The sequence below is a fragment of the Corythoichthys intestinalis genome, unplaced genomic scaffold (genome assembly GCF_030265065.1).
Source record: "Corythoichthys intestinalis isolate RoL2023-P3 unplaced genomic scaffold, ASM3026506v1 HiC_scaffold_23, whole genome shotgun sequence".
Taxonomy (NCBI): Eukaryota; Metazoa; Chordata; class Actinopteri; order Syngnathiformes; family Syngnathidae; genus Corythoichthys; species Corythoichthys intestinalis.
The window spans coordinates 4,982,960-5,009,922 of NW_026651592.1; the positions used below are offsets into that span (position 1 = coordinate 4,982,960).

General features: G+C 39.9%; 1 protein-coding gene and 1 non-coding gene across 3 annotated transcripts in view; both read left to right on the forward strand.

Annotated features, from left to right (window-relative positions):
• The window catches only part of LOC130911113 (heterogeneous nuclear ribonucleoprotein U-like protein 1), a 48,965-nt gene that overhangs the window by 1,481 nt on the left and 20,521 nt on the right, over window positions 1-26,963 (forward strand). Inside the window, exons 3-9 of one of the 2 annotated variants that reach the window (XM_057828827.1) lie at window positions 1,483-1,725; window positions 1,881-2,094; window positions 20,435-20,508; window positions 20,595-20,734; window positions 23,016-23,115; window positions 25,331-25,443; window positions 25,507-25,770. In XM_057828827.1, coding sequence (XP_057684810.1) covers window positions 1,483-1,725; window positions 1,881-2,094; window positions 20,435-20,508; window positions 20,595-20,734; window positions 23,016-23,115; window positions 25,331-25,443; window positions 25,507-25,770 — 1,148 coding nt within the window. Of the gene's footprint in view, window positions 1-1,482; window positions 1,726-1,880; window positions 2,095-14,731; window positions 14,783-14,868; window positions 14,910-14,989; window positions 17,292-20,434; window positions 20,509-20,594; window positions 20,735-23,015; window positions 23,116-25,330; window positions 25,444-25,506; window positions 25,771-26,963 lie in introns of those variants that run through there. The other variant, XM_057828828.1, reaches the window with a different exon arrangement.
• On the forward strand, window positions 12,277-12,415 carry LOC130911280 (small nucleolar RNA SNORA50). The gene has a single exon (XR_009061995.1). It is a non-coding gene; the product is annotated as a small nucleolar RNA SNORA50 (small nucleolar RNA).

A 26,963-nucleotide genomic window follows, 5' to 3' on the forward strand; every position in this document is an offset into this window, starting at 1 on the left:
CAAGTAAACCGTTGAAAACGGTAAATAAAATACTCAAGTCCCCATTCTGTATTGGCAGCTTTAAACTACATTTGATTAATTTAATGTTGTGAATCAACCATTAAAGTTGTTAAAATTGCTCCTGTTATTCCATAATTTCCCTTCCGTCTACTTTCGACGTGAAAGTTTTAAAACTGTTTCATCATTTATAGATTTTAGATTTTGTCGATTTTAATTTTTTTGTTAAAGATAAAAAGTAATTCGATTCGCTACAACAGCCTTCTAGAGAAGTTTACTGCTTTAAGATGGTGCCTGTTTACTAGCGCGGAAAAGTGTCATTTCGCATCTAGTTCTTGGTATATGATCTAACACGGCCGTCGTCTGTCATTTCACATCTATTTCTAGATATGTGATAGCTACCATAGCCGTGTGTTTGTAGCAACTAGCAACTGGGTGCTGTTTGTAGCGGCTGATGGCCGCAGTCAGGTATTGTGTTTTTAACCTAGCGGCATGAGTTGAACATGATATTTACTCTCGGTCCGTTCCTCATTGCGTCCTGAAGACCGCGCTGACTGTGTTTTATTTCCGCTTTACCTGGTATAATTAAATAATGGAAATTTGGATGTTTGTGAATCGTTCTCGAATCTTCCACGGCCGAATCGCGAATAATCTAAGAATCGGAAATTTCGCACGCCTCTACTGGTTAGCAAATGAGCTTTGTTATTGTGGTAATTGCAGCCATCGAAACGGTACAGCAACATGTAGTAAAAATCAACTACATTGGTTTGGAGTTTTATTTTTTTTTATATTTAAATGTGACTGTTTTTGTGGTGTTGTAATGCATTAAACACATTTGCAGTTATTTCAATAGGGTAATACTTTTTATTTTACGGTTTAAATGCCAACCTTTGCACAAATACTTGATACATGTAGGAAAGATGAAATGCCACCCATCCTTCCACATACAATGCTATCATTTTGTCAGTTCCAGAGAAACTGATTTTTTCCTTCTAACAAATAACAGCAGCAATGCAGTCTCCTTTGACTGTTGAGGCAGCTTCACTAGCACTTTACAAGTGAATGCAATATTCCTGATGTCGTTTCCACCCAATGACCTTTATTGACGGACAGTGACCTCTCCGCTCGGTATCCTAGCAACTGTCGTTTGGGTTCCAGAAGATTGATGCCAGTAGTGGTTGTGGGGAGTGATTGATTAAATGAGGGTGACCTGAATGACTGAGAGTATTCTTCTCGGAACACTAAGTACTTGGGCTTGTAAGGGTGCTGGAAATGGATGTTTTCAAATTTTGATAAATGAAGAATTTTGCGAATGAACGCTCATTCGCTGCCAAACCTCCCAATTCAAATTGTTTGCGCGTCTACTAGTGACAAACTCATTTAGAGTTAAAACTGCTTTGAAAGTTTAATTTACTGTTATTAGGGTATTAATCTTTGATTTCCCGCATCTGAAGCATGTTCTGCCTTTCCTCTGTATATTCACAGGAATGGCCTTTGGCGAAGGCGATGGAATGCTTGAGGAAGACGAAGGCAGAGATTCGGGCGGCTACTACGAGGACGAAGAGGCCGAGCCCCCGGTTGACTGCGATGCGTATGAGACTCAGGCGACGCCAGAATTAACTCACGGCGTGCCGGACTTCGGTGCTGACAACCCCGGAGCTGACGACCTCAACGAAGGGGTTATCAAACTTGAAGACGAAGAAGATGAAAATGCAGACGTCAAGGACGGTATGTGATACGACGATTCCTGGCATGACCAGATCGCTCACATCATGTTGTGACATCATAGAGGCCCTTAGATAAAATGCACAAAAAATAACATTGTGAGTAGTGAAGCTCAACATTCTGAGTAGTGAAGCTCAATTCCCTTTTCTTCGGTACAGAAGACAAAGATGACGTCAAAATGAACGTCGCCACCCAGGCCGGAGGCGACGCAGGGCGGGATGCCCATAAAGCGGAGCCCAAAAACGAGCAAGATGGCGGCAGCGGGGGCGACCAAGTGAAGCCAGAGTCCGAAAAAGGCGGACACTACAGCCGAAAGCGACCACATGAGGAGAACAGGGGCTATAACTACTACGAGCACCGTGAGGAGAAGAGGTATTTATTTAATTGTTCATAAGTCAATGTGCGAAAAGTATGTTTATCACAGAGTGGAACGTTTCAGATCAATTTGCAACTGATGAAAGAAAATATGCAAATATATCTGACCAAATGCAAGGGCAAACATTTTTAGCAAAGGATAACATAAAACACACGTGTTGCTCTCTCATATGCTTATATACAAATTAAGACTTCATAGGGCAGGTGACCATTATTGGTAACTTAAACCTGTGGTCCACATAACCTGGACATCTGGGTTGCTTTTATCTCAAATATTTATATTGTGACCTACATGATACAAAATGTGATGTCTGAACATGTGGGAAGCAGATTTAAACTATCAAATATTTTTTTCATCGTTATTTTTAGATATTTTTTTTATGAATTATAAAACATTAACTTTTATATGAATGAAATGTTAATGAAACAAGTAATAAAGTTTAAATGAATTAAAAAATAACATATACACTGTTTATGGCCCCAATAACACTGGAAAGAACATTTATTTATTTTCAATATACTTATTGCCTGCCATCGACAACTATAGACATCCATTTAATTTAAGCTGTTCGGGCTTGCTGTCAATGCTCATCTTTTAAAAAAGAACATTTGCTGTTTTTGATTTAAAAAAAACATTCACTCGCTTTTTCCCACTCGTTTATTTTCTTTTCCTATTTTAATTTAAAAAGTTTTAAAAAATATTATATGGGAAAATATTAACTGTTAAATCCAGATGCTATTGAAGGCACTAGACCAGTGGTCCCCACTAGAGGCGTGGGAAATTTCCGATTCTTAGATTATTCGCGATTCGGCCGTGGAAGATTCGAGAATGATTCACAAACATCCAAATTCCGATTATTGAATTATACAAGGTAAAGCAGAAATAAAACACAGTCAGCGCGGTCTTCAGGACGCAATGAGGAACGGACCGAGAGTAAATATGTTCAACTCATGCCGCTAGATTAAAAAAAAACACTAATACCTGACTGCGGCCGTCAGCTGCTACAAACAGCGCCCAGTTGCTTGTTGCTAACTTGCTACAAACATACGGCAACATACGGCTATGGGAGATATCACATATATCTAGAACTAGATGTGAAATGACAGACGATAGCCGTGTTAGATCATATACCAAGAACTAGATGCGAAATGACACTTTCCCGCCCTAGTAAACAGGCGCCATCTTAAAGCAGTAGACTTCTCTAGAAGGCTCTGTTGTAGCGAACCTAATTACTTTTTATCTACAAAAAAAAAAAAAAACAAATCGGCAAAATCTTGACTTGAATTTATCTAGGGCTGTCCCAAACGACTAATTTTCTCCCGATTAGTCAGCCGACTATTTTTACGATTATTCGACTAATCTAATAATTAAAAAAGAAAAATTGGGGGGTAGGGGGGGTTTGTTTACTAATTTAGCAATGAAATTTTTGTTGACGCTTATCAATTCACAAAAAACATATTGGAACACTTAAATTATTTATTAAAGTACAAATAAACACGTAAATAACAATAATAAATCACAAATAAACAATGAGTTCAAATGCTGATAGAATTAACTAGTGTAGCATCCCGATTGAAAAGGTGGTCTCTTAAACTGATGGTTTACAACTTTTATTCCATCCTTGATGTAATCACACCGTAAGAGCTGCGGTGCACACAAATAAAACAACACAATTAGAAATTAACAAAAACTTTTCACCTTTTTCCTATTAAACCTTATTTATATATCAATGAATTGCCTTTACCTTAATTTATTACCTTATCATTGAAAATCTCTCCCTTGAGTGCAATCACTGTATATACTGTATATATTTATGACCTTTTAACCTTATATAATTTTCTATACCGTAAAATAAACCATAACATGAAATAAACCTTTCAGTTAGCATTAAGGACAATACTAATAGCACTTATAGGCCCATTGTCAATGAAACATTATTATTCAGTAAGGCGACAGCACCCTCTGGTGTACAAAAAATGAAGAAAAAAAAATTACAAACTGGGTGACGGCATTTGAGGTGTTTATTCATGGCCGACGTGCAGCCAAGCTTGGCATTGAAGAGACAGGACAGAAGAGTGTACCCTCCGTTGTTTCTTTGAAATAAGTCAATGTTTTGGACACTCTGGTGCGCTTTTTTTGGCTTTGTGGCGCTTTCCCCGCTTGCATACAGAGCATCCGACATTTTGAACTTTCCACACATATATTTTTTTTAACCCTTCATTAACCGTCGACGGGATGTTGTGCTCGTCGACGGATTAACGTCATCGATGTAGTCGGGACAGCTCTAAATTTATCTTTAAATGATTAAACAGTTTTAAAACTTTCACGTCGAAAGTAGACAGAAGGGAAATTATGGCATAATGGGAGCAATTTTAACAACTTTAACGGTTGATTCACAACATTAAATTAATTGAATGTAGTTTAAAGCTGCCGATACAGAATGGGGACTTGAGTATTTTATTTACTGTTTTTAACAGTTAACTTGATACTGAAATAGTAGTTTGCTTAGCCTGAGAGGATTTTTGAACAATTTTGGAACTAGTGTACAAAAAATTAAAAAGGGTTGGGGGTGATGATGGGGGGTTTGTGGTGCATCAATAATCGATTTATAATCGAATCGGAGCCTCTGAATCGTAATCGAATCATTAGGTGCCCAAAGATTCCCACCTCTAGTCCCCACCCTCTTTGGCATCTCGGACCAGTATAAAGTGGGCCTTTTTTTCCACGGACTGGCAATGTGAGGTCGTAAAATTCCAATCAATATAAAATAACAGGACAGGGCTAAAAACGAACATTGAGGGCAGAGGAAATGTAACTCACCATACACTGAATCAACCTTTTTTAAAAGTCGCCTCTCCTAAAACTTGACGGAAAACATCCTTGGTCACAGGCATATTGAGTTCTTCTCCAATCATGAAAGGTTTCTTGGCTTGGGTTATAGGCTCCTCTTCTCGCTCAGCAGTGGCCTTTTCCGTGTAAAAAAGCTATCCAAAGACATCGCCGCCCGCAGCACATAGCCAACAGCAGCTAACGTTACTGCTTACATTGACTGACGCTGGGCTATTGTAAGTGTGCCAACACCCCAGTACTGGCGGTCAACTATTAGAGTGCAGTGTACACACATCTCTACTTGGATTAGTCAAGAAGCACAGGCCAGATTGTGGTCTTAGAGTATGAAAACACCTGGGGAAATGCTAATATTCCATCATTTGTCCATAAACGCATGCCTTTTGGGTTCATATCATGCCACTTCATGTAATTACACACATCGCAACACCAAGAAAATGAGAGAAATTTGGATCGATTGTCGAGCTAAAACGACCGGCGCCCAAGATCCGGGAAATCTAGCATAATGTGTGCGTGACGTCACAACTAGGAAACACCCGGCTCAGTGCTTAGTACTGAATGGCGGCGATGATGGCGGACAATTTTGTTTCTAGTTGCAGCGACGAATCCGACGAAACGAACGTTCTTCTAATAGTGACGAGGAGAGTTATGAACCTTTCTTTGGTGTTTTGGGTTATCAATTTGAGCCCAAACAAAAGCCAATGCAGCCTAATGAAACGATCATTGAGGGGAGCAATCACACTGATGAAACACCAGTAACCGATTGTGTGGGAAACACCGAATGGTTTGTTTTGCATTTCTTTTTGTGAAGCTGATACACCGTGACCGCGAAATAAAGTAATGAATAGAATAATTATCATTTATTGTATTATCATTGGTTTTCGCTCTGCCAACAGACACAAATATGAATGGGATTGGAGGATTGGTTGTTTATATTTTACAAGCGATAATTTGTACATGTCTCCAGTCCTATATCCAATGCGTGATGTTTTTTTTATTATAAAAGAGTACTCACTCTGGCCATTTCGAGCTTGGCTGCTCCCCTCCTTTGCTTAGCCTGGGGTGGTGGGGTGGTCTAATCAGTGCCAGTCGTCATCCTCTTTCTTGATATCTCTGGGACATTTAGTTGGCTGCGCGTGTATGGTGGGCACCGCATCTGCTTTCAGCGGCAATTTCTTAGCAAAACCTGATTTCATTTGTCCATAGTTCGAATAGCTTTCTTGCGTAAAATGTGCAGCACACAAAACCGTGCCGGAGGCTGGGTCTGCAGAATTAGCCCTCTTTGCACGGATGAACTTTACTCAGTCTGCGTAGTCCAGCTCTTTTTCTCGCGTTCGGGAACTCATGGGTAATACATTGAGACAAATGGCTATTTATACACAACATAGCATAACAGGTTTGAACCATTTTAGCGATTTTTTTGATAAAACACGAACGCAACTCTCTCGTCGATAAACAACGATGGCACCTGCCTCAACCTTTTGTTTTCTGGCTGTGACGTCAAAGCCCCATTCGGCTGTTTCCGGAATACTTTCGGAAATGTTCGTAATTTTCGATCTATTTTCGATAATTGCTCATGAATGTGATTTTATTTTTTGTTAACTTTATTAATATTTGTTATCTTGCCACATAACGGTTCTATTGATATCTTACAGCCCCTTAGTATTATAATTCTCTTTAAACAAATTATTAATTATTTCTGTGCGCTACGGACCAATACCGGTCCCCGGCCCGGTGGTTGGGGATCACTGCACTAGACAAACAATCCATTTTGACTCTGGGGTGATGGCGCCGATCATTGGCTGCCATTGACGGCGTGGCAGCCAACGAGTTAAATACAAAAGCCACAGAATTCAGTCCGTGCCCTATATACACTGCTGGCCTAAAGTATTGCCACTCATGCAATTTGTCAGATAATGCTCAATTTCTCCCAGAAAATGATTGCAATTACAAATGCTTTGGTAGAAATATGTTCATTTATTGCGCTTGCAGTGAAAAAACACAAAAGAGAATTGGGGGGGGGGGGGGGGGGAATGAAATCATTATCATTTTACACTAAACTTCAAAAATGGGCCGGACAAAAGTATTGGCACCCTTTGAAAAATAATGTGATTCTTCTCCAATTTGTGTAAATAACAGCACCTGTTACTTACCTGTGGCACATAACAGGTGGTGGCAATAACTAAATCACACTTGCAGCCAGTTAAAATGGATTAAAGTTGACTCAACCTCTCTCCTGTGTCCTTGTGTGTACCACATTGAGCATGGAGAAAAGAAAGAAGACCAAAGAACTGTCTGAGGGCTTAAGAAGCGAAATTGTGAGGAAGCATGGGCAATCTCAAGGCTACAAGTCCATCTCCAAAGACCTGAATGTTCCTGTGTCTACCGTGCGCAGTGTCATCAATAAGTGTAAAGCCCATGGCACTGTGGCTAACCTCCCTAGATGTGGACGGCAAAGAAAAATTGATGAGGTATTTCAACGAAAGATTGTGGGGATGGTGGATAAAGAACCTCGACTAACATCCAAACAAGTTCAAGCTGTCCTGCAATCCAAGGGTACAACGGTGTCAACCCGTACTATCCGTCGGCGGCTGAACGAAAAGGGACTCCCGTAGGATACCCAGGAAGACCCCTGTATGAGCCATATTCCTGATTTGTGTTATTTGTAATTTTACCTCCTGCCACTAGGGGCTGTCAAACGTGTCTTTCCCCACTGACCTGGAGTCAGTCCCGATACGCTTAAGATGACAGATAATGACACAGGTGTTGGTAGTTAGGAGGGCAAAACAGTTTTTGACTGTGACTTACTGCAGCGTGCAGGAAAGGAATGTACTCATTTTGTTTGTTCTGTTACGAATACGTTTTTGAGTCTTTGTTTTATTTGGATAAAGAGCGTTTGAGAAGTTCTTGGATGCCACCAAAATAAAATATTGGAACTGAGAAATGGACTGGCTGTGTATGCTTCGCTTCTTCAAATGCACTGGGCGCACGTCGTAACAAACTCATAACTATCATCCAGTACTTGACTGGGTACAGGTCCTACTTGGTACAACCCCACTTCTGACCCAGAGACATAAAAATCCAGGCTGGAGTTTGCCAAAACTTACCCGAGAAAGCCAAAAACATTTTGGAAGAATGTTCTCAGGTCAGATGAGACAAAAGCGCTTTTTTGGAAAAAGGCATCAACATAGAGTTTACGGGGGGGAACGAGGCCTTCAAAGAAAAGAACACGGTCCCCACAGTCAAACATGGCGGAGGTTCCCTGATGTTTTGGGGTTGCTTTGCTGCCTCTGGTACTGGACTGCTTGACCTTGTGCATTGCCATATGAAGTCTGTAGACTGCAAATTTTGCAGCATAATGCAGGGCCCAGTGTGAGAAGGCTGGGTCTCCCTCAGAGATCATGGGACTTGCCAGGAGAACAATGACCCAAAACACACTTCAAAAGGCACTAGAAAATGGTTGGAGAGAAAGGACTGGAGACTTCTAAAGTGGACAGCAATGAGTCCAGACCTGAATCCCATAGAACACCTGTGGAGAGATCTGAAAATGGCAGTTTGGAGAAGGCATCCTTCAAATCTCAGAGACCTGGATTAGTTGGCCAATGAAGAATGGTCTAAAATTCGAGCAGACTATTGTAAGAAACTCATGGAATACCGGAAGCGGTTTTTCACCATTATTTTGTCTAAAGGTTATGCTACCAAGTATTAGGCTGAGGGTGTCAATACGTTTGTCCGGCCCATTTTTGGAGTTTTGTGTAAAATGATAATGATTTAATTTTTCATTCTCTTTTGTGTTTTTTTCATTGCAAGCAAAATAAATGAAGATATTACTAGCAAAGCATTTATAATTGCAATCGTTTTCTGGGAGAAATTGAGCATTATCTGACAAAATTGCAGGGGTGCCAATACTTTTGGCCAACAATGTAGGCTTTAAAATATTTATAATTATCTAACAGTGCAAATGATCCTATTTCTGCTTTAGTTCAATGGCACTTGCATTGTTGGCAGTTTGTGTATCTTGCTTTCAATATTGTATTTTTAATCAAAGAATGAGTCGAATGTTGAGCTGCTTAGTAGGCCTGTGGCGATAACAAATTTGAGTGTGCGATAATTTATCTCATAAATTATTGCGATATGCGATATTATTGCGCCCCAAAAAAAACAAAAAAAAAAAAAACAATTTACAATAACAGACAATACAGATACAATACAGAATATATTAATTAGGGCTGCAGCTATCGAATATTTTAGTAATTGAGTAATCGACTGAAAATTCTATCGATTAATCGAGTAATCGGATAAAACAAGTATATTTTTAGGTGAAGAGCAATTATAAATATACATGAGAGAACAAGACATTTCATCTAATCTTGAACCATTTTCAGTCAATCAATGTCTTTATTTTCGATGTATATTGTTGAAAACAGCCAACAATTGCATCTGAGATGTAAGTAGAATTAAAAAAAAGACTAATTCACTGCTTTCACTCAAAAAACTTTTAGATCTTATTGAAACAAAAAAATATATATATCTTACCTAAAAATGCTGTTACGCTTGATAACACACATCACTTAAAAGTTAGGATTTTTTCCCCGTGTTTCAATTGAATTTCTATTTGTGTCAAGCCATTTTTAAGTTAAGTTTTAAGTTAGTCTAAACTGTATGTCCTGACAGGATTTTGAGTTTTTGCAGTGTTCAAAATAAATGTATGATACAGGCTGTATTGGAGCACATTAGGGACCAGTGCTAATTTTTTTATCCAGCAATGACTACTGAGCTAAAATTGATAGTTAGTATTAAGTTTTTATTTTACACCCTCATCACTCCACAATGCTATGTTAAAGCCTGTATGTAAGACGCGTTAGCCACGCATCGACAGTGGTCATAATTAATAGAAACCTAGCCCTACGCAGGGCTAACGTTACGTGAGCTAGTAGTGACAGTAGCGTTAATCTTATTTATTAGCGCTTAGCGCTGTACTGCTTTAAGATGGCGGCTGTTTACTAACGCTGCCCAGATGCGGCCGAGTCTGTCATTTTGCATCTAGTTCAACATACATCTCTATGAGACACATCAGACGCTACCTGCAACCAACGTAGCATCGTGCGGGCTAGTATTTAGCAACGTCGGCGTCGTTTGTAGCGGCTGTTGGCTGCAGTAAGTTTTTTTTTTTTTTCCCCCTTCTTCCTCTCCGCACGTGACATCAGCGCGTTGTCCCACATTAAAAGTAGTCCGAGCAAAACGTGATGCTTAGAGCTGTCAAACGATTAGTCGAGGTGAATAAAATTACTCGGATCAGTTTTTAAACTCGAGTTACTCGAGTTGCTCGAGTATTCGTTTCAGCGCTAATATTAATAGATCAAGTACACCCATTTAAACGCGATAAATATTTACTCTTAAATTCAAATATACTTTTTAAGAAATCACAACTAAAAACAATAGACCATGCCTCTTAAGTAAAAGACAATATTAATACCGCACAGAAACACAGAATAAATAAAATGTGTTTTTCAAGAAAAAATAAAGAAGATTGCACTTAAGCAGGCAAATGAAAACTTTTCCCCTCATAGCTTCTGCAATGGTGTTCCATAGGGATGCAACGATACAGTTAAGTCACCGTTCGGTACGATTTTCGATACGGGGGACCCGATTTTCGATCCGATTCAATACATTTAATTAATTTAACATTTAAAAAAATTACATTTTTTTTTGCAAATGAGCAAAAATTAAATTGCCATCATATAAACATGCATTTTAGTGCATATGTGCTTACTGATCTGAAAAAAATTTGCATAAAAGTGCTGAGAACAATCTTTACTGTTTGTAAAATGAGGCGGGGCACATTGATTGCGTCAGCTCTCTTAGCAGCTAGGTTTACTACATGAGCAAGACATCCCATTTGTGATCCGAATCCATCTGTGTCACGTACTGAATTAACAATATTTGCACCATTATCTATAGTCAGTGGTATGGATTCATTTGGCCTTCTTAACGTCCATTCAGTCATGACAGTTTAGAATTCATCGATGTAGTATATGGACTGCGTGTCCCATAATCACTCTGGGCTCATGTAGCCAATGGCATGGGACGTAGCACATCTAGTTTGCTATTTCATGATATTGAGTGTGTGCGCATTAAAAAAGTCAGCAAACGCCGCTGAAGTCACGACTGCTCATACCAGCATATGACAATCGACTTTCATAAACAGGACGAGTTTGAAGCACAGCGCTCTTAATTTGCCACTCAATGTTCATCATTTCCATTCACCTGTCCGTTGTCAAAGCGAGGTTGTTCGTAGCAGCCAAGTCGGTAACAATGTTTTGGCGGACTTCGTTGTAAATATCCGGCGTTGTGCCGAAAAATAGCCGCCCCGCGTGAAACTCCTGACACTTCTGACGGGAGCGCCCACACGTCAACAACACCGGCGTGCCGGAGATGGTCCGCAGTCAATCCGGAGCACCGATGAAACGTTGAACAATAGGATATAATGGGAACGATTGGCTAAGGTGCTATTTTTTGCCGGAATTGGAACAGAGATGCATTTTGCGCAGTTGGTAACTAGGAATCCGAACTTTTAACAGCACGTATTCTGCATGCGCGCACGCACGTGCACGCGAGGCGATAAATCGCAGCGCAAAAATTACCGCCTTCATTTTTATTTATCGTGCGATAAATGGAATTATTGCATATTGTGACAGGCTTACTGCTTAGCAATTTTCATCACATGAAAAATCACCCAATATTGCTTTGATTTTCATTTTTGTTGCGTGATTTTATCCATTTTTCATTCATTTGACCATGAAATTGTCTGGGTTACATGAAACTAAAACGGAGATAATATATCAACATAAGTTTTTCCTGATCAGAAAAAAACGTTTGATTGGTGATGAACTGTTTTGAAGAGTTTCAAAAGCAACCCAGACAATGATATGCCAACATCTTTTTTTTTTTTCGCGTGTGTGTTTGTGGGGCGGGAACATATTGTCAAGGTTTTTTGTGTTATCACCCATTGAATATCATGTCAAAGTCAAATGAGAGTAAAATGGTGAAATTTTATTGTTTCACAACATATCGGCACAGCAGTTTTGTCTGCCACCCGGGGAACGTCTCCAATAAGCCTGAAGGGCTGTAGCTTTTTTTTTTTTTTTTTTTTTTTTAAGTACCATGGCTGACCTTTATGAGGCCTTCTAGATTTCCTTAAAATACAAATGAGAATAGTAGTAATAGTATTAATGAAAGAAACAGAATAAGCAAGGCTTACAGTAGGTCTTGATGATATGAATTATAATTTAGAAAAAAAAAGGTTGCGAAACTGGACATATTGAAGTTTTTGGCACTGACTTTGAACCCGTTTGATCTGCTCAGTAATCAATTGGGCCAAGCTACAGTGCGAAAGCAAAAACCAGGATTGTTCATAACTGGGGCCTTCTGGCATCCCCCAGGCGGCCCTTTTAAAAGCAATCCACAGCGTCATACGACAAAATGATTGGTCACACAGTTAACTCACTGATAGTGACACCAATTGAATGCGTCAAATTTGAAAACCACCGTTAATTCCTAAACGATGTCTGAAGATGTCAGTCATGTTTTTTTTAAGGGGCGGGCTGGGGACAAGCTGGCGGAAGTCTAACCGTGTCATAAAATTCTAAATGTAAGTGATTAATTCGTGGAGCTCGAACAGAGCGCGTGTCACGTGATTTTGATTGATGGAATGAAACCCTGTAAAACCCAAAATTATTACAACATCCAGGGAAAGGCATTACTATCCCTTATTTACTTTTGGATGGTAGCCTTTTAGGTCATAAATGCAACCTGCAAACATTTCTGTTTCATTGGTCTGAGTTTTTCAAGAATCAAGTAAGTAACACTTCAATATTTATGCATATTGGAATTTCTATAACTTGTAGACTTACTGACAAAATGGATTGAATGTGATTCTGAGCATAAGATGTCTATGTTGTATAAGTACAACATTGGCTGTGTGTCAAAGCAAAATATCACATGCTTTTTATATATGGACAACAATACTGAAAGAAATATGTATATGATTATTATCATACATAATTGATGACATACATTTTTATAGATTCTGGGCTAAAAAGTAGTTTTTGTAATTTAGATTACTATGGCCAGAAACAGGTTCTGAATGTTTTTTGGGATGATTGATTGATAGTTTGGAAAACCTATTATACTCCATCGTTAGTTTGGATGTTGGTATATGATTTAAGATAAATTTGAATTAAAATCTTTAGACAGCAGATTAAATGCTCATGTTTTACAAACTTATTCCTTTCTATATTTACATTTTGCATTTCTGAATGGCACCTACAGAGTAGTGTTCATACACTGAGCAAGATGGGATTGATGCCATTGCAAAATGAGACCATGACTTTGAGATCAACTCTGACTCAAGTGCACAGGAGATGGCTATAGATTCCATTGATGAAACAAAAAGAAAATCGACTCGTTTCTGCTTGAACTACTTTTTCACTACTTTTTGTAAACAACCTGACAGTGTCATAGACTGAAAACACAAGCTCTGGAAACTCAGACCATGGCTTAATTCATGCCTACAAGTACCGGAAGAGCTTAACTGTATGGATTAAATGATGATTCCTTTCAAGGTGGAACTCAGTAGCATTAAAAAAATCCAAGCCACGCCTACGGGGGTTCAACTAATGGTTACAAAAAGGAATCTCTGGTATCCTCTGTGGCTCCAATCTGTACCAAGAGAGTGTTGACGGAACCTGAGCCAAATATAAACTGGGATTGCCAGTTGATGTGTGGTTTCCCTTGAAGTTCTTGGAAGTTTATGCAGAAAACAACTTGGCGATCAACCTCCTTGATTTTCGAGATCATTGTGAGAAAAGCCAGGCTGATACGTCAAAGGGCACGTTGACTTCAAAGTGGTGTAGAAGCATAATCTGCGCTGCCAACTGGTATAACAACAGGGAAGTCACACTTGTCCTTTGATGGATATGTTTTGTGTATTAATTCAGTGTGAGTATAAACAATGACATGCAGCGCCCAGCTAGGCCCAAGTTGTAATAATACAAGATTTGTATTCTTAAAAAAAAAAAACACATCCAAAATTCAACTATTTGAAGACTACAGAAAATTTCTGCTTCATGGCCCCCTAAAATATCAGAGAGGCGATTATTTTTTTTGTTTTGTTTATTATTATTTTTTTTCCATTTGCACATATTCATTCGAATTAGGGTTTTACAGGGTTCAACTCGTTGGATGTGAGTGAAATATCTATAGTCCAATTGAAAAAACAGTTGACTGCCAAAGACATTTATAAATGACAATAAAATATGCTTTTCAACTGGGCGGGCTGGGGACGGGCTTGCAAAACTTCCGCCAATCTCTAAAAAATGCTGCGAAATATTTGTCCAAGTTCAGAGAGCTCGAACAGACTGTGTATCGCATTAGTTTCGATTGAGTGATGCTATCGTGAAAGTTAGCATAGTTCATGGCGCGTTTTACCACCGACGAATCCGGGTCAGATGAGTTCCGTGAGCCTGACCCGGATTCGTCAGATGAGTGGTTACCGTCTGGATCAACCGGGAGCAGCAGAGCCTCGTCCCCAGACGCTCCAAAAAGACATGGAGGTAAGACCTGACTTGCTAGATAGCTCCTTTTCATTATTTTGACGAAGGGTAATTGCTTTGATTTGAGCGATCAAAGCAATCCATCCTTATGTCAAACAAATGCAATTTAGTTCCAGTAGTTTCTATACTGAAACGTCAGTTGGCAGTACTGAAAAAGCTTTTAATTGAACAGATCGTGTTTCCTGCGGGGTTCCAGCGCGAGTTCGGAGTCTGAAGACGACTGGTAAGAGGGGGGACAAAAACCTGCACATTTCACAGCGCGGTAAAAATATATTTGTGGTAATTTTGATTTTCATGTCGTTTATCCAGCAGCGATTCTGAACCCTTACCTACTGAGAGTTATGAAGAAGGTAAAATAGTTTCTCGCCACATCAGTCCACACCAATTTAAAAGATTTTCATACTAATGTTTATATTTCTGGAATTTACAGTACATCCAATGAGCCACGATAGTGAGTGGCGCCAATCCAGTTGGCAACCGAGAATGTTTCCCTTTGCTGCAAACCCCGGACTCCGGAGCGCTGCCGCCGAGCTGATTTCCGACCAGCCAGCCGACTTTTTGGAACTCTTCCTCACGGACGAACTCCTCCAACACATTGTGGATAAGACAAACCAGAATGCTCTCCATTGTTATAACACTGAGAGGCTGCTGAATAATAAACCTTTTGTGTTTAAACCGGTGGCAGTACCAGAACTGAAAGCTTTCCTAGGACTCAATTTTGTCACCACTTATGTCAAAAAACCCAACACCCATTACTACTGGAGTGTGGATGAGATAGAGGCAACCCCCTTTTTCAGCCAGACCATGGGAAGGAACAGATATCATTTTATATGGAAGTACCTCTCTTACAACAATCTCATATTCCATGATGACCCTGACGAAATGTACAAAGTCCGCCCAGTGTTTGATTATATTGTGGAGAAGTTCAGGGAGATGTTTCAACCGGGGCAAAACATTTGCATTGACGAAGGTGTGATGCTGTGGCGGGGCCGTGTATGCTTCAAAGTGTGTAATCCCAGAAGGCCTGCCAAACATGGTATCAAATCTTACGTCCTTTGTGACTCCGCCACAGGGTATTGCTTTAATATGCTGCCCTACGGCGGGGAAACTCAAACCACGTCGGAGATAGTCTTCTCTCTCCTTGATCGTCTGCCGGGTCTTGGTTATACACTGTATATAGGGGAGTCTTTCAATTCTGTAGCAATGTGTGAGCTTTTACTGGGAGCGGAAACTAATGTCTGTGGACCACTGAAGAAGAGTAAGGGGGAGATCTTAAAGGGGTCGAATGACTTGAAGGAAGGGGAAAAGATTACCCGACACAATAATAGAATGCTGTTGGTGGCGTTTCGAGAGAAAAAGTTGGTGACAATGCTGACAACTTGCCACCATGATAAGATGCTGAAAGCCTTGTTGCCGAAGGGACAGAAATACAAGGAGCAGCAGATCAGACCAGAGTGCGTTATTGCGCATAACGCCTTCATGAATGGGGTGGATAAATTGGAGCAAAATGTTGAGTACTACCCCATAGTCCATAAGTCGATGGACTGGTCCAAAAAGTTTGTGGCCTATCTGTTTCAAATATGCATGTTTAATGCCTACGTACTCTACAAACTCAGGCACCCAGGAGAGTGTAAAAGCCTCTTGGAGTTTATGCGCAGGGTAATTAAATCCTGGACTGTAACGCGACACGCAGGGGTGCAGTTAAAAAGGCAGAGAGAGGTGGTGGAAGTTGCCGTCGTGAAGATTGAGGACGATAGCATCTCCGAGGAAGGCCCGCGGAATGCTAAAAGGGCGCCGTATAAGACTGACCCAGAAAGTAGGCTTGACGGACAGATCGCCAAGCACAAACTCCAATATTTGAAGCCAACTAAAATGCGTTTAAAACCAGCTAGGAGGTGTAGGGTGTGCACCCGTAGGGGCCTGCGCAAAGATACCCGAATGTGGTGCATCTCATGTCTTATCCCCTTGCATCCGGGAGACTGCTTTACTGATTACCACACTAAGATTAATTATTGTGAGATTTGAGAAAATGCAAACAATAGAGCCCCTTTCAGATTTATATCCAGCTCAATTCCCATGTGATGTGATGCCGGATTTATCCGTGTCATGGCTTTCAGACATGGGGAGATGTACCGGGAATTACCCGGGTTGGACACTTTGAGTTGTCCCGTGTTGGCGCTCACTGTGTGGGGAGGGCGGGGGATGGGATTTTATAACCCGAACATTACATTTTTGGTCTGCATCGGCAACAAAATAAACCACACAGTTTCAAAGATGGACTGTCTCTTCCTCGGCTTTAAGATAAAGTAGCAAATTTAGTTCATTATGTTTACAATTTAAGTTTGCTATTTTGCCAGTTTGCCATGTTGATAACTGCGTTGTTTACCGCTTTTCGTCTTGCTGCGAAGAAAGAGGAAATGACGATTGGCCCGCCATGATATTTATCATCAGCCTTAACGCTGTCACCCGGGAATTAACTGGGTGCTTTCATACATGCAGTGTCATCTCTTTGTCAGTCGACCCGGGAAATTGCTTTCAGACATAAGGGCTACCCGCTTAAATCCCGGTACTTAATTGGAGTTCAGCGTATGTCTGAAAGGGGCTTAGGTTAGCCACAGCTGTGTCTGAATCCATACGAAACTGAGAATAGCTGAAATGTCAATGCATATTTTGCAAAATGTAAAGCTTGTACATAATTTTGTTTTGTAAATAAAGTTTCTCAGTAGAAGTCATTTTTGCATGTTATTTTTTTTTTTTGTCTTCGAGTTTGTTGAGGTGCCGTTAAATACATTAGCTACTATCACTTTACGTCAAGCCTTGAATTTCAATTCGTGTGAATGTCCCAAAGCGAATATAAAGGCTGTGTTAAAACCCATTAATCTGAATACTCCAATCCTTCCAGTTTCACAGGGGTAGGGGAGAAGATAGTTGGTTGTCACAATTTTTACTTTTTTTAATCAACAGGTCTTAAAATCATCATGTACAGTGGGGAGAACAAGTATTTGATACACTGCCGATTTTGCTGGTTTTCCCACTTGCAAGCCATGTAGAGGTCTGTAATTTGTATCATAAGGCTACAGGAAAATAAGCAAGCAGCTTGGTGAGAAGGTAACAACTGTTGGAGCGATTATTAGAAAATGGAAGAAGTTCAAGTTGACGGTCAATCTGCCCCTTTCTGGGGCTCCATGCAAGATCTCACCTCGTGGGGCATCACTGATCATGAGGAAGGTGAGGGATCAGCCCAGAACTACATGGCAGGACCTGGTCAATGACCTGAAGAGAGCTGGAACCACAGTCTCGAAGAAAACCATCGGAAACGCATTACGCCGTCATGGATTAAAATCCTACAGCGCACGCAAGGTCCCGCTGCTGAAGCCAGTGCATGTCCAGACAAGACATGTCTGAAGTTTGCCACTGACCATCTGGATGATCCAGAGGAGCAATGGGAGAAGGTCATGTGGTCGGATGAGAATAAAATGGAACTTTTTTGTATAAACTCGGCTCGTCGTGTTTGGAGGAAAAAGGATGAGTACAACCCCAAGAACACCATCTCAACCATGAAACATGGAGGAGGAAACATCATTTTTTGGGGCTGCTTCTCTGCCAAGGGTACAGGACGACTGCACCGTATTGATAGGAGGATGGATGGGGCTATGTATCGCCAGATCTTGGGTGACAACCTCCTTCCTTCAGTGAGAGCCCTGAAGATGGGTCATGGCTGGGTCTTCCAGCATGACAACGACCCAAAGCACACAGCCAAGGCAACTAAAGAGTGGCTCTGTAAGAAGCATCTTAAGGTCCTGGAGTGGCCTAGCCAGTCACCAGATCTGAACCCGATAGAAAATCTATGGAGGGAGCTGAAAGTCCGTGTTGCCCGGCAGCAGCCCCGAAACTTGAAGGCTCTGGAGAAGATCTGCATGGAGGAGTGGGCCAAAATCCCTGCTGCAGTGTGTGCAAACCTTGTCAAGGACTACAGGAAATGTTTGGTATTTGTAATAGCAAACAAAGGTTTCTGTACCAAATATTAAGTTCGATTTTTGTGATGTATCAAATACTTATTTCATGCCATTAAATGCAAATTTATTATTTAAAAATCATACAACGTGATTTTCTGTTTTTTTGTATTAGATTCCGTCCCTCACAGTTGAAGAGAACTTATGATACAAATTACAGACCTCTGCATGCTTTGCAAGTGGGAATACCAGCAAAATCGGCAGTGTATCATACTTGTTCTCCCCACTGTATTACCAAAAAGAACTCACCGGAGAACTCTGAGATGTTCAAAACATTAATTTTAGTCCAGCACTGAACATCAACATCTTGTCTGATACAGTAGCTATTCTCTGTCTGGAATACAGTGATAACAAGACCGGTCTGCTCTCTCCACATGCATATCTCCACTGGTTTTCACTTGTTTTTTTTTGTTGTTGTTGTTTTTAAAAAACAATTTTTAAAATCCGTATTATACCATGTGCAAAACTGACAGCTGTTAAGCAATTTCAAGTTGCTCTGTCCTTTGAACTGTTGATGCTGTGACAACCAACCTTAACTCGTGATTTTGGCTGAAAGCTAAACTCAGTTGGCTAGCTAGAGAATGTAAAACAAAACTAGCTTTGTTTTCAGTTTTTAATGGTAACACATATTGTATAAAAGCCCATCATTAAAATATTATTGAAGACCTTAAAATTGTCAAATCGAATTCAGAGAAAATGTTTTTTTTTAATGGGCTCAATTCTTATTATGGTCTTCTGGTTTTAGCAACTTTGACAACCAACCCATGTGACAAGTGACCTCTTTGTTCTCTCACCCCCTGTTTATCGAAATGGTCTGTCCAGGTTTTTTCTTTGTCATACATTGTGACTCTTTTGCACTGTTGAAAACACTTCCAACCACAGTTGAAGGGAAAGCTCATTTTGATGTGCTTGTCACATTTTAAATCAAAATATTGATTTACTAGAAGTCTAAAAGTCCTTTCCACGATGGACACATGAGCTCCATCTTGATCAATATTGATGAAATATTTCCTTCAATCTCCTAATGTAAACCTGGCTACTGTTCTGTTTTTCTATTCCCAAAAAGCTAGTTTTCTTTTTTTTATTTTTAAGAACCCATTTTTATCGTTGAAACCAAACCGTGTTCAACTTGATTTGTGTCTGTGTGTGTAGGGCTACGGATCATTTTAATAATTGTTCGATTAATCATTGGATGAATTCTATCATTTTATTGGAAAACAACACAGTGCCGAAAATGCACAAATTAGGATTCCATTATTAGTCTAGTAGCATCATGTCAGAATATGGTAAAAGCAGATGTTTGAAAACATTTTCATTTTTTTTTTTTGAGAGCTGATCCTAATTGTCTGCCCATTCATGGGAAGTAACCAAAGTGCTGCAAATATTACCTGGATTTTCTGGCCAGGGAACTTCATATGCACAGCAAAACGGTATCAACTACTTTTCCCTTTTTTAGTTAGAAACGAAAATTGTCTGACCATTCCAGCTCATATTTTACTGCTAATTACACTGGGGAGCACCATTTTTGTTGTTTCAGGTCTGACAATGTTTTTAACAAATTTTGGGGTGGGGAATCCGCAACGGTTCTGCATCTTTCCCTATCACGTGAAAATTTAAAACTAGGATTCCCTTTTTCTTAATAAAAATGTTAACCAGTATTATTAAAGAACGGGGAAAAAAAAATAAAAAGAGCAAGTTTTTTTTCTATTAAAAGAAGAGGCTCTACTTTGGGTAGCTCACAAGAACACTACAATCAGTGGGTCTTGAAAGGTCAGTCAAAATTCTTAAACGGCTGTTAGTCAATGAGTAAATTTTCCTTTTGACTATCTAGCTTAACCTCTCTTCGTTCTCCAACATTAAAGGTCTCGCACACCACAGCCACCTGCAGAAGACGAAGAAGAAGACATCGATGATGCTCTTGTGACTATTGATACATGTAAGTGTGAGGAATGGCTAAATCAATATATAGATTTTTCTCCTAGCATACACTAACTGTAGCGGTGTGGTTTGCTTTGCTTGCAGACAACTGTGATCTGCACTTCAAAGTTTCCCGGGATCGCTACAGCGGCTACCCGTTGACCATTGAGGGATTCGCCTACCTGTGGGCGGGAGCACGAGCCACCCACGGGGTCAAATGTGGACGCGTGTGCTATGAGATGAAGGTCATTATGACTCACTGTATTTAGGTAGATGTAGATTAGCAAGGATCATTTTGAAAGTAGTGAGGTCCTGATCACATATTTTTTGCATGCGAGTCCAAGTCACCTGGTTTTAAGGATCTGATACCTCGTAAATGTATTAAGAAGGGGTGGTGGGGTGCCTTTTTCTCCCACCAATTTGACCAGAGCGATTCTAAAATTATGGACATATAAAAGGGTTATTAATACAGCAGCTTCAACAAAGCAGTGTTGTTTTTGGCAGCCCTTTTATTTTATTTTGGACGATAATCCTCATTAGTCATAGTATATTTTAGTCATTTCAAAATGTGTGTTTAGTTAACGAAATCTCATACGAATTCTGTCTAGTTTTAGTCCGCAGTTAATGTTTTCGTCTGTAAGATTCAAGTTTTAGTCCAAAAATAAAGGTTTACAACAATTTCAAATGAACAATGACGAGCACATACTGTAGTGTCTACAAGGATGACGCCAACTTCGTGAAGATAATGCACAGTCAGCAGGAAAAGCAGTACATTATTTTCCTGTTAAACCCACCTAGAAACCATCAACGGTATAGAAAAAATATTTTAGTTGTCCCAACATTTAAGAGTATGCTTCCCACGCTAAAATTGATGCTAATACTAACGTGAATGCCATGCTAATGCGACGAGTTAAATTTATTGTGTAATGGTTATTCAGCACAGACCTTTAAAGGGTATTACAACACCTGGGGAAATGCTAATATTCCATCATTTATCCATAAACGCATGCCTTTTGGATTCATATCATGCCACTTCGTGTAATTACACACATCGCAACACCAAGAAAATGATAGAAATTTGGACCGATTGTGAAGCTAAAAGGGCCCGCCCCCGAGATCCCGGAGATGTAGCATATTGTGTGCGTGACGTCACTACAAGGAAACAACCGGCTCGGTGCTTAGTACTGAATGGCGGCGATGATGGCGGACAATTTTGTTTCTAGTTTCAGCGATGAATCCGACGTAACGAACGTTCTTCTAATGGTAACGAGGAGCGTTATGAACCTTTCTTTGGTGTTTTGGGTTATCAATTTGAGCCCAAACGAAAGCCAATGCAACCTAATGAAAGGATCATTGAGGGGAGCAATCACACTGATGAAACACCGGCGAGAGATCGTGTGGGAAACACCGACAGGTTTGTTTTGCATTTCTTTTTGTGAAGCTGATACACCGTGACCGCAAAATAAAGTAATGTATTGAATAATTATCATTTATTGTACTATCATAGGTTTTCGCTCTGCCAACAGACACAAATATGAATGGGATTAGAGGATTTGTTCTATATATTTTACGAGCGATAATTTATACATGTGTCCAGTCCTATATCCAATGCGTGATATGTTTTTTATTATAAAAGTACTCTCTCTGGCCATTTCCCTCCTTTGCTTTGCCTGGGGTGGTGGGGTGGTCTCATCAGAGCCAGTCATCGTCCTCTTTCTTGATATCTTGGGACATTTGGGTGGCTGCGCGTGTATGGTGGGCACTGCATCTGCTTTCAGCAGCAATGTCTTAGCAAAACCTGATTTCATATGTCCATAGTTCGAATAGCTTTCTGGTGTAAAATGCGCACCACATAAAACCGTGCCGGAGGCTGGGTCTGCAAAATTAGCCCTCTTAGCACGGACGAACTTTACTCATTGTCTGCGTAGTCTAGCTCTTTTTCTCACGTTCAGGAACTCATGGGTACTACATTGCGACAAATGGCTATTTGTACACCACATGGCATGACAGGTCTGAACCATTTTAGCGATTTTTTAATAAAACACGAACGCAACTCTCTCGTCAATAAACAACAATGGCACCTGCGTCGACCTTTTGTTTCCTTGTTGTGATGTCTCCGCCCCATTCGGCTGTTTCTGGAATACTTTCAGGAATGTTCGTAATTTTCGATCTATTTTCGGTAATTGCTCATGAATGTGACTTATTTTTTTGTTAACTTTATTAATATTTGTTATCTTGCCACATAACGGTTCTATTGATATCTCACAGCCCCTTAGTATTATAATACCCTTTAAAGGCTGAAGCAACGTTGCATGTTCTCGACAAGATAAGAAAACAAATCTGACCATGTATTTCTAAACAAGCAAGATGGAGATAGCCTAGCTTGATACTAGGCATGTGTCGGTTACCGGTTTCAAGGTATACCGTGGTATTAAAAAAGGTCAAGGTTTCAAAACCGCTAAAATTCATCAATCAGAAGATGCAGCTAATGTTGTTCATAACCATATGCACTTTTTTCTATCTCAGATCAATGAGGAAATTCCAGTAAAGCACCTTCCCAGTTCTGAACCGAATCCTCATGTGGTCCGAATTGGATGGTCCATCAACCACTCCAGTACTCAGCTTGGTAAGAAATTTTAAGCAGGTCTTCATTCACAATTCCAATTTTTCGTCTTTTTTTTTTTTTTTTTTTTTTTTTTGGCGTGTCTGTTCAGACGGCCTTTTTCCATTGAGTCCGTTCAAGTATCACACATGCGCGCTTTTTGGCATTCCAACAAGCGCTGAGCAAACTGACATGCATCCGCAGAAGCATCAAAACAAATGACTACACATTCTGGCTCTGTTATTCTGGGGCAGTGCTTCTCAAATACTTTGTGTCCCCCCCCCCACTCTTTGCTGTCATTGTAAATGGTACCATTTGTCTCTAAAATTATCATTATAAGTATCCATCAGGGATACGCTTCTCATAGGTGTGAGAACCTCATGGCACCTCACGATCCGATAAGATTTGCAATACAAGGCTCACGACAACGATAATATCACGATACAGCGATTATCGATATATTGGTCAGAAATTTGGTACATGATGTTCTACATTACAACTGCTGAAACGCAAAAAAAGATATTTCAAAATAGAAAAAATACTGTTTGTCATTTTTTAAACAGTGACACCTTTTCTGTGCAACATTGCTGTAAAATATAAATCTACTGAAAATTGTGTACCTGCACATATACTGTAGAGTAAACCACAACCACTGATATCTCTTGGAGAGATCATGATGAATGGCACCCTTAGGTTGCAATTATTTCTTTTTTGGCAACTTGTGGAACGACAACAACAACAGGAAGGCACGTCTCTCGCTCTACCGCACCTCCCTCACCCCCGCACGTCACGCGGTGCATTCAGGAACGCATGCAAATATCCCCGCCATATTATAACCTGATATGTTACAATAGATTTATTTTGAATTTGAACACTGCAAAAACTCAAAATCCTATCAGGACTTACAGTTTAGACTAACTTAAAACTTAACTAGAACTTAAAAATGGCTTGACACAAATGGAAATTCAATTGAAACACGTGGGAAAAACACCTAACTTTTAGGTGATGTGTATTATCAAGCGTAATCGCATTTTTAGGTAAGAAATATATATATATTTTTATAAGATCTAAATGTTTTTGGAGTGAAAGCAGTGAATTGGTCTTTTTTTAATTCTAGTCACATCTGAGAGGCAATTGTTGGCTGTTTTCAACAATGTACATCGAAAATAAAGACATTGATTGACTGAAAATGGTTCAATAATAAATTAAATGTCTTTTTTTCTCATGTATATTTATAACTGCTCTTTACCTAAAAAATTTATTTTATTTACAGTCGATTACTCGATTACTAAAATATTCAATAGCTGCAGCCCTACTTGCGTAATTGCTGCATGAATTCTGATTTGGGAGACTTGAGAGTTAAGACATTTTGAAAACTGCGTTGTGTGTTTGTGCAGTTAAACCCGAAAGGGAAACGCAACAGAAAAGAGAGTGCGGCTGGCTCAACCACAAAATCAGAAAACACTGCTAATTTTCAACAGCAAGCAGACAACAATAACATAGGGATTGCGTAAGAAAGTTTATTGAACACACAAACACGTGATCACGAAAAGTGAGACACAAAAAGGGTATGTTGCAGTAGGTCTGGATCAATGAGGAAAAAAAAAAACCGTTGTGAGAGTCAGAGAAATGAAAAATAACTAGGCAATGATGCAACTAGCAACGAAGGGATATACAACCGGTCAAATGGTAGCAAGTCAATATCTCGGCAAGCCGTCGAGGATCAGTTTAAATACACTGCTGATGAGCTGGAATTGGATGCAGGTACGACGTTGGGAACTCATCCCCCTGATCTGTAACAAATCAATCTGACCAGCAGCAGAATGTGACAAAGTCAGTCCAGTCGTCATACTAGCTTCGCTTGCTAGCAAGCACAGATATTCTCGCAGTCCAGCCCAACCGCGTCATCACCCCCAGGTTGCATTGCGTGCGTAAAACATAGCGCCCTCTGCAGGTCAAAACATGTACTAAATATTATAGATTTTTAAAACAATGGCAATTATATATGTATTTATAATAACATATTTTAGTAAAAGAGAACAATTGTGGCTTATTAGCCTACAAGTCCGAAGTTCCATTTACGAAAACCACTTTTAGTGACGTACAACTTTAAATTCACAGCAGAATAATGAGAAGAGGCACATGATTGGACGTCTACCATCATCAACGCCACTGACTGAGATCATCAACACTTATTTGTTACATTTATCATCAAAGTTGCACTTAATTCTTGTTTTAGGAGAGGAGCCCCTTTCCTTCGGATACGGAGGAACTGGAAAGAAGTCGTCCAACTGCAAATTTGCCGATTACGGAGAGCAATTTGGGGAAAATGATGTCATCGGTTGTTACATTGTAAGTGACGCTGACCCCTAAGGTTTTATACAAAAAGCTAACACTCACTGTTATTTTGGACAGGACTTTGAACAAGGCGAAGAGGTGGAAATGGGATACTCCAAGAACGGAGTGGCACTGGGCGTAGCGTTCAAGACCACCAAGGAGGAGTTGGCAGGGCGGGCACTTTTCCCTCACGTGCTAGTGAAGAACTGTGCCGTTGAGTTCAACTTCGGACAGAAGAAGCCCTATTTCCCGCCGCCCGATGGGTACACCTACATCCACAGCGTGGCCTTGGAGAACAAGGTCAGGGGCACCAAGGGACCCGCCAGCAAAGGCGAGTGTGAGGTAAGACATGTTCATTTTGTCACAGTTTGATCAGATTAAATAAAGTTATTCTAACACATTGAGAACTGCACAATCTGCAGCTACTAAAAGGACACCAAATGGCAGTGGATTGGGAAATTCTATCAGAAATTTTCTGACATTCTATAGGGTTTCCCCTAGGATTTTTTTGAAGGTGTGGTGGTGGGCAGCCTCACCATGTCGTGCCGCGGCGACATTGGTTCATATAATGACAAATGAGAATTCCCCCCCCCCCCCCCCCAGATTTTTTCCCCAAGAAAACCATAACAATGATCTATTTGAAATATTTCATTAGCCAGGCTAATGTAGCTCTCAGCTACGGTACATGTGCGTAAGATGCGTGGCTGATTAAGACTCCATTACCCCAACGTAATAATACGACTTTTTTTCTCGTAGCAATAGTAAGACTTGCATCTCGTAGTCCTCCTTTTTCATTTTATTTAGCTCTAATACGCACTACATTACAACAACAATCACAGTCCTTCTGTTAACAGACCCTCGTCCGTTGACAACTTAAATGTTTTCTAAATACTTTAAAATTAGGGCTGTCAAACGAATAAAATTTTTAATCGAGTTAATTACAGCTTAAAAATTAATTAATCGTAATTAATGGCAATTCAAACCATCTATATAATAGGCCATATTTTTTTTGTAAATTATTGTTGGAATGGAAAGATAAGACAAGACGGATATATACATTCAACATACGGTACATAAGTACTGTATTTGTTTATTATAACAATAAATCAACAAGATGGCATTAACATTATTAACATTCTCTTAAAGCGATCCATGGATAGAAAGACTTGTAGTTCTTAAAAGATAAATGTTAGTACAAGTTATAGAAATTTTATATTAAAGCCCGTCTGGATGTTTTCGTTTTTTTTTTTTTATTTGTAAAATTTTCAATCAAAAAACTCGTAGCTCGCCATTGTTGATGCCAATAATTACACCATGCTCACTCCCCAAACCCATAAAATCATTTGGACCCAAGCGCCAGCAGAGGGCGCCAAACACCAAAAAACAAGTAACAAGCGGACATTACACTGCTGTCATTTTAATGTTTGAGCGGGGCATGTGCGTTAATTGCATCAAATATTTTAACGTGATTAATTTAAAAAAATAATTACCGCCTGTTAACGCGATAATTTTGACAGCCCTATTTAAAATACTCA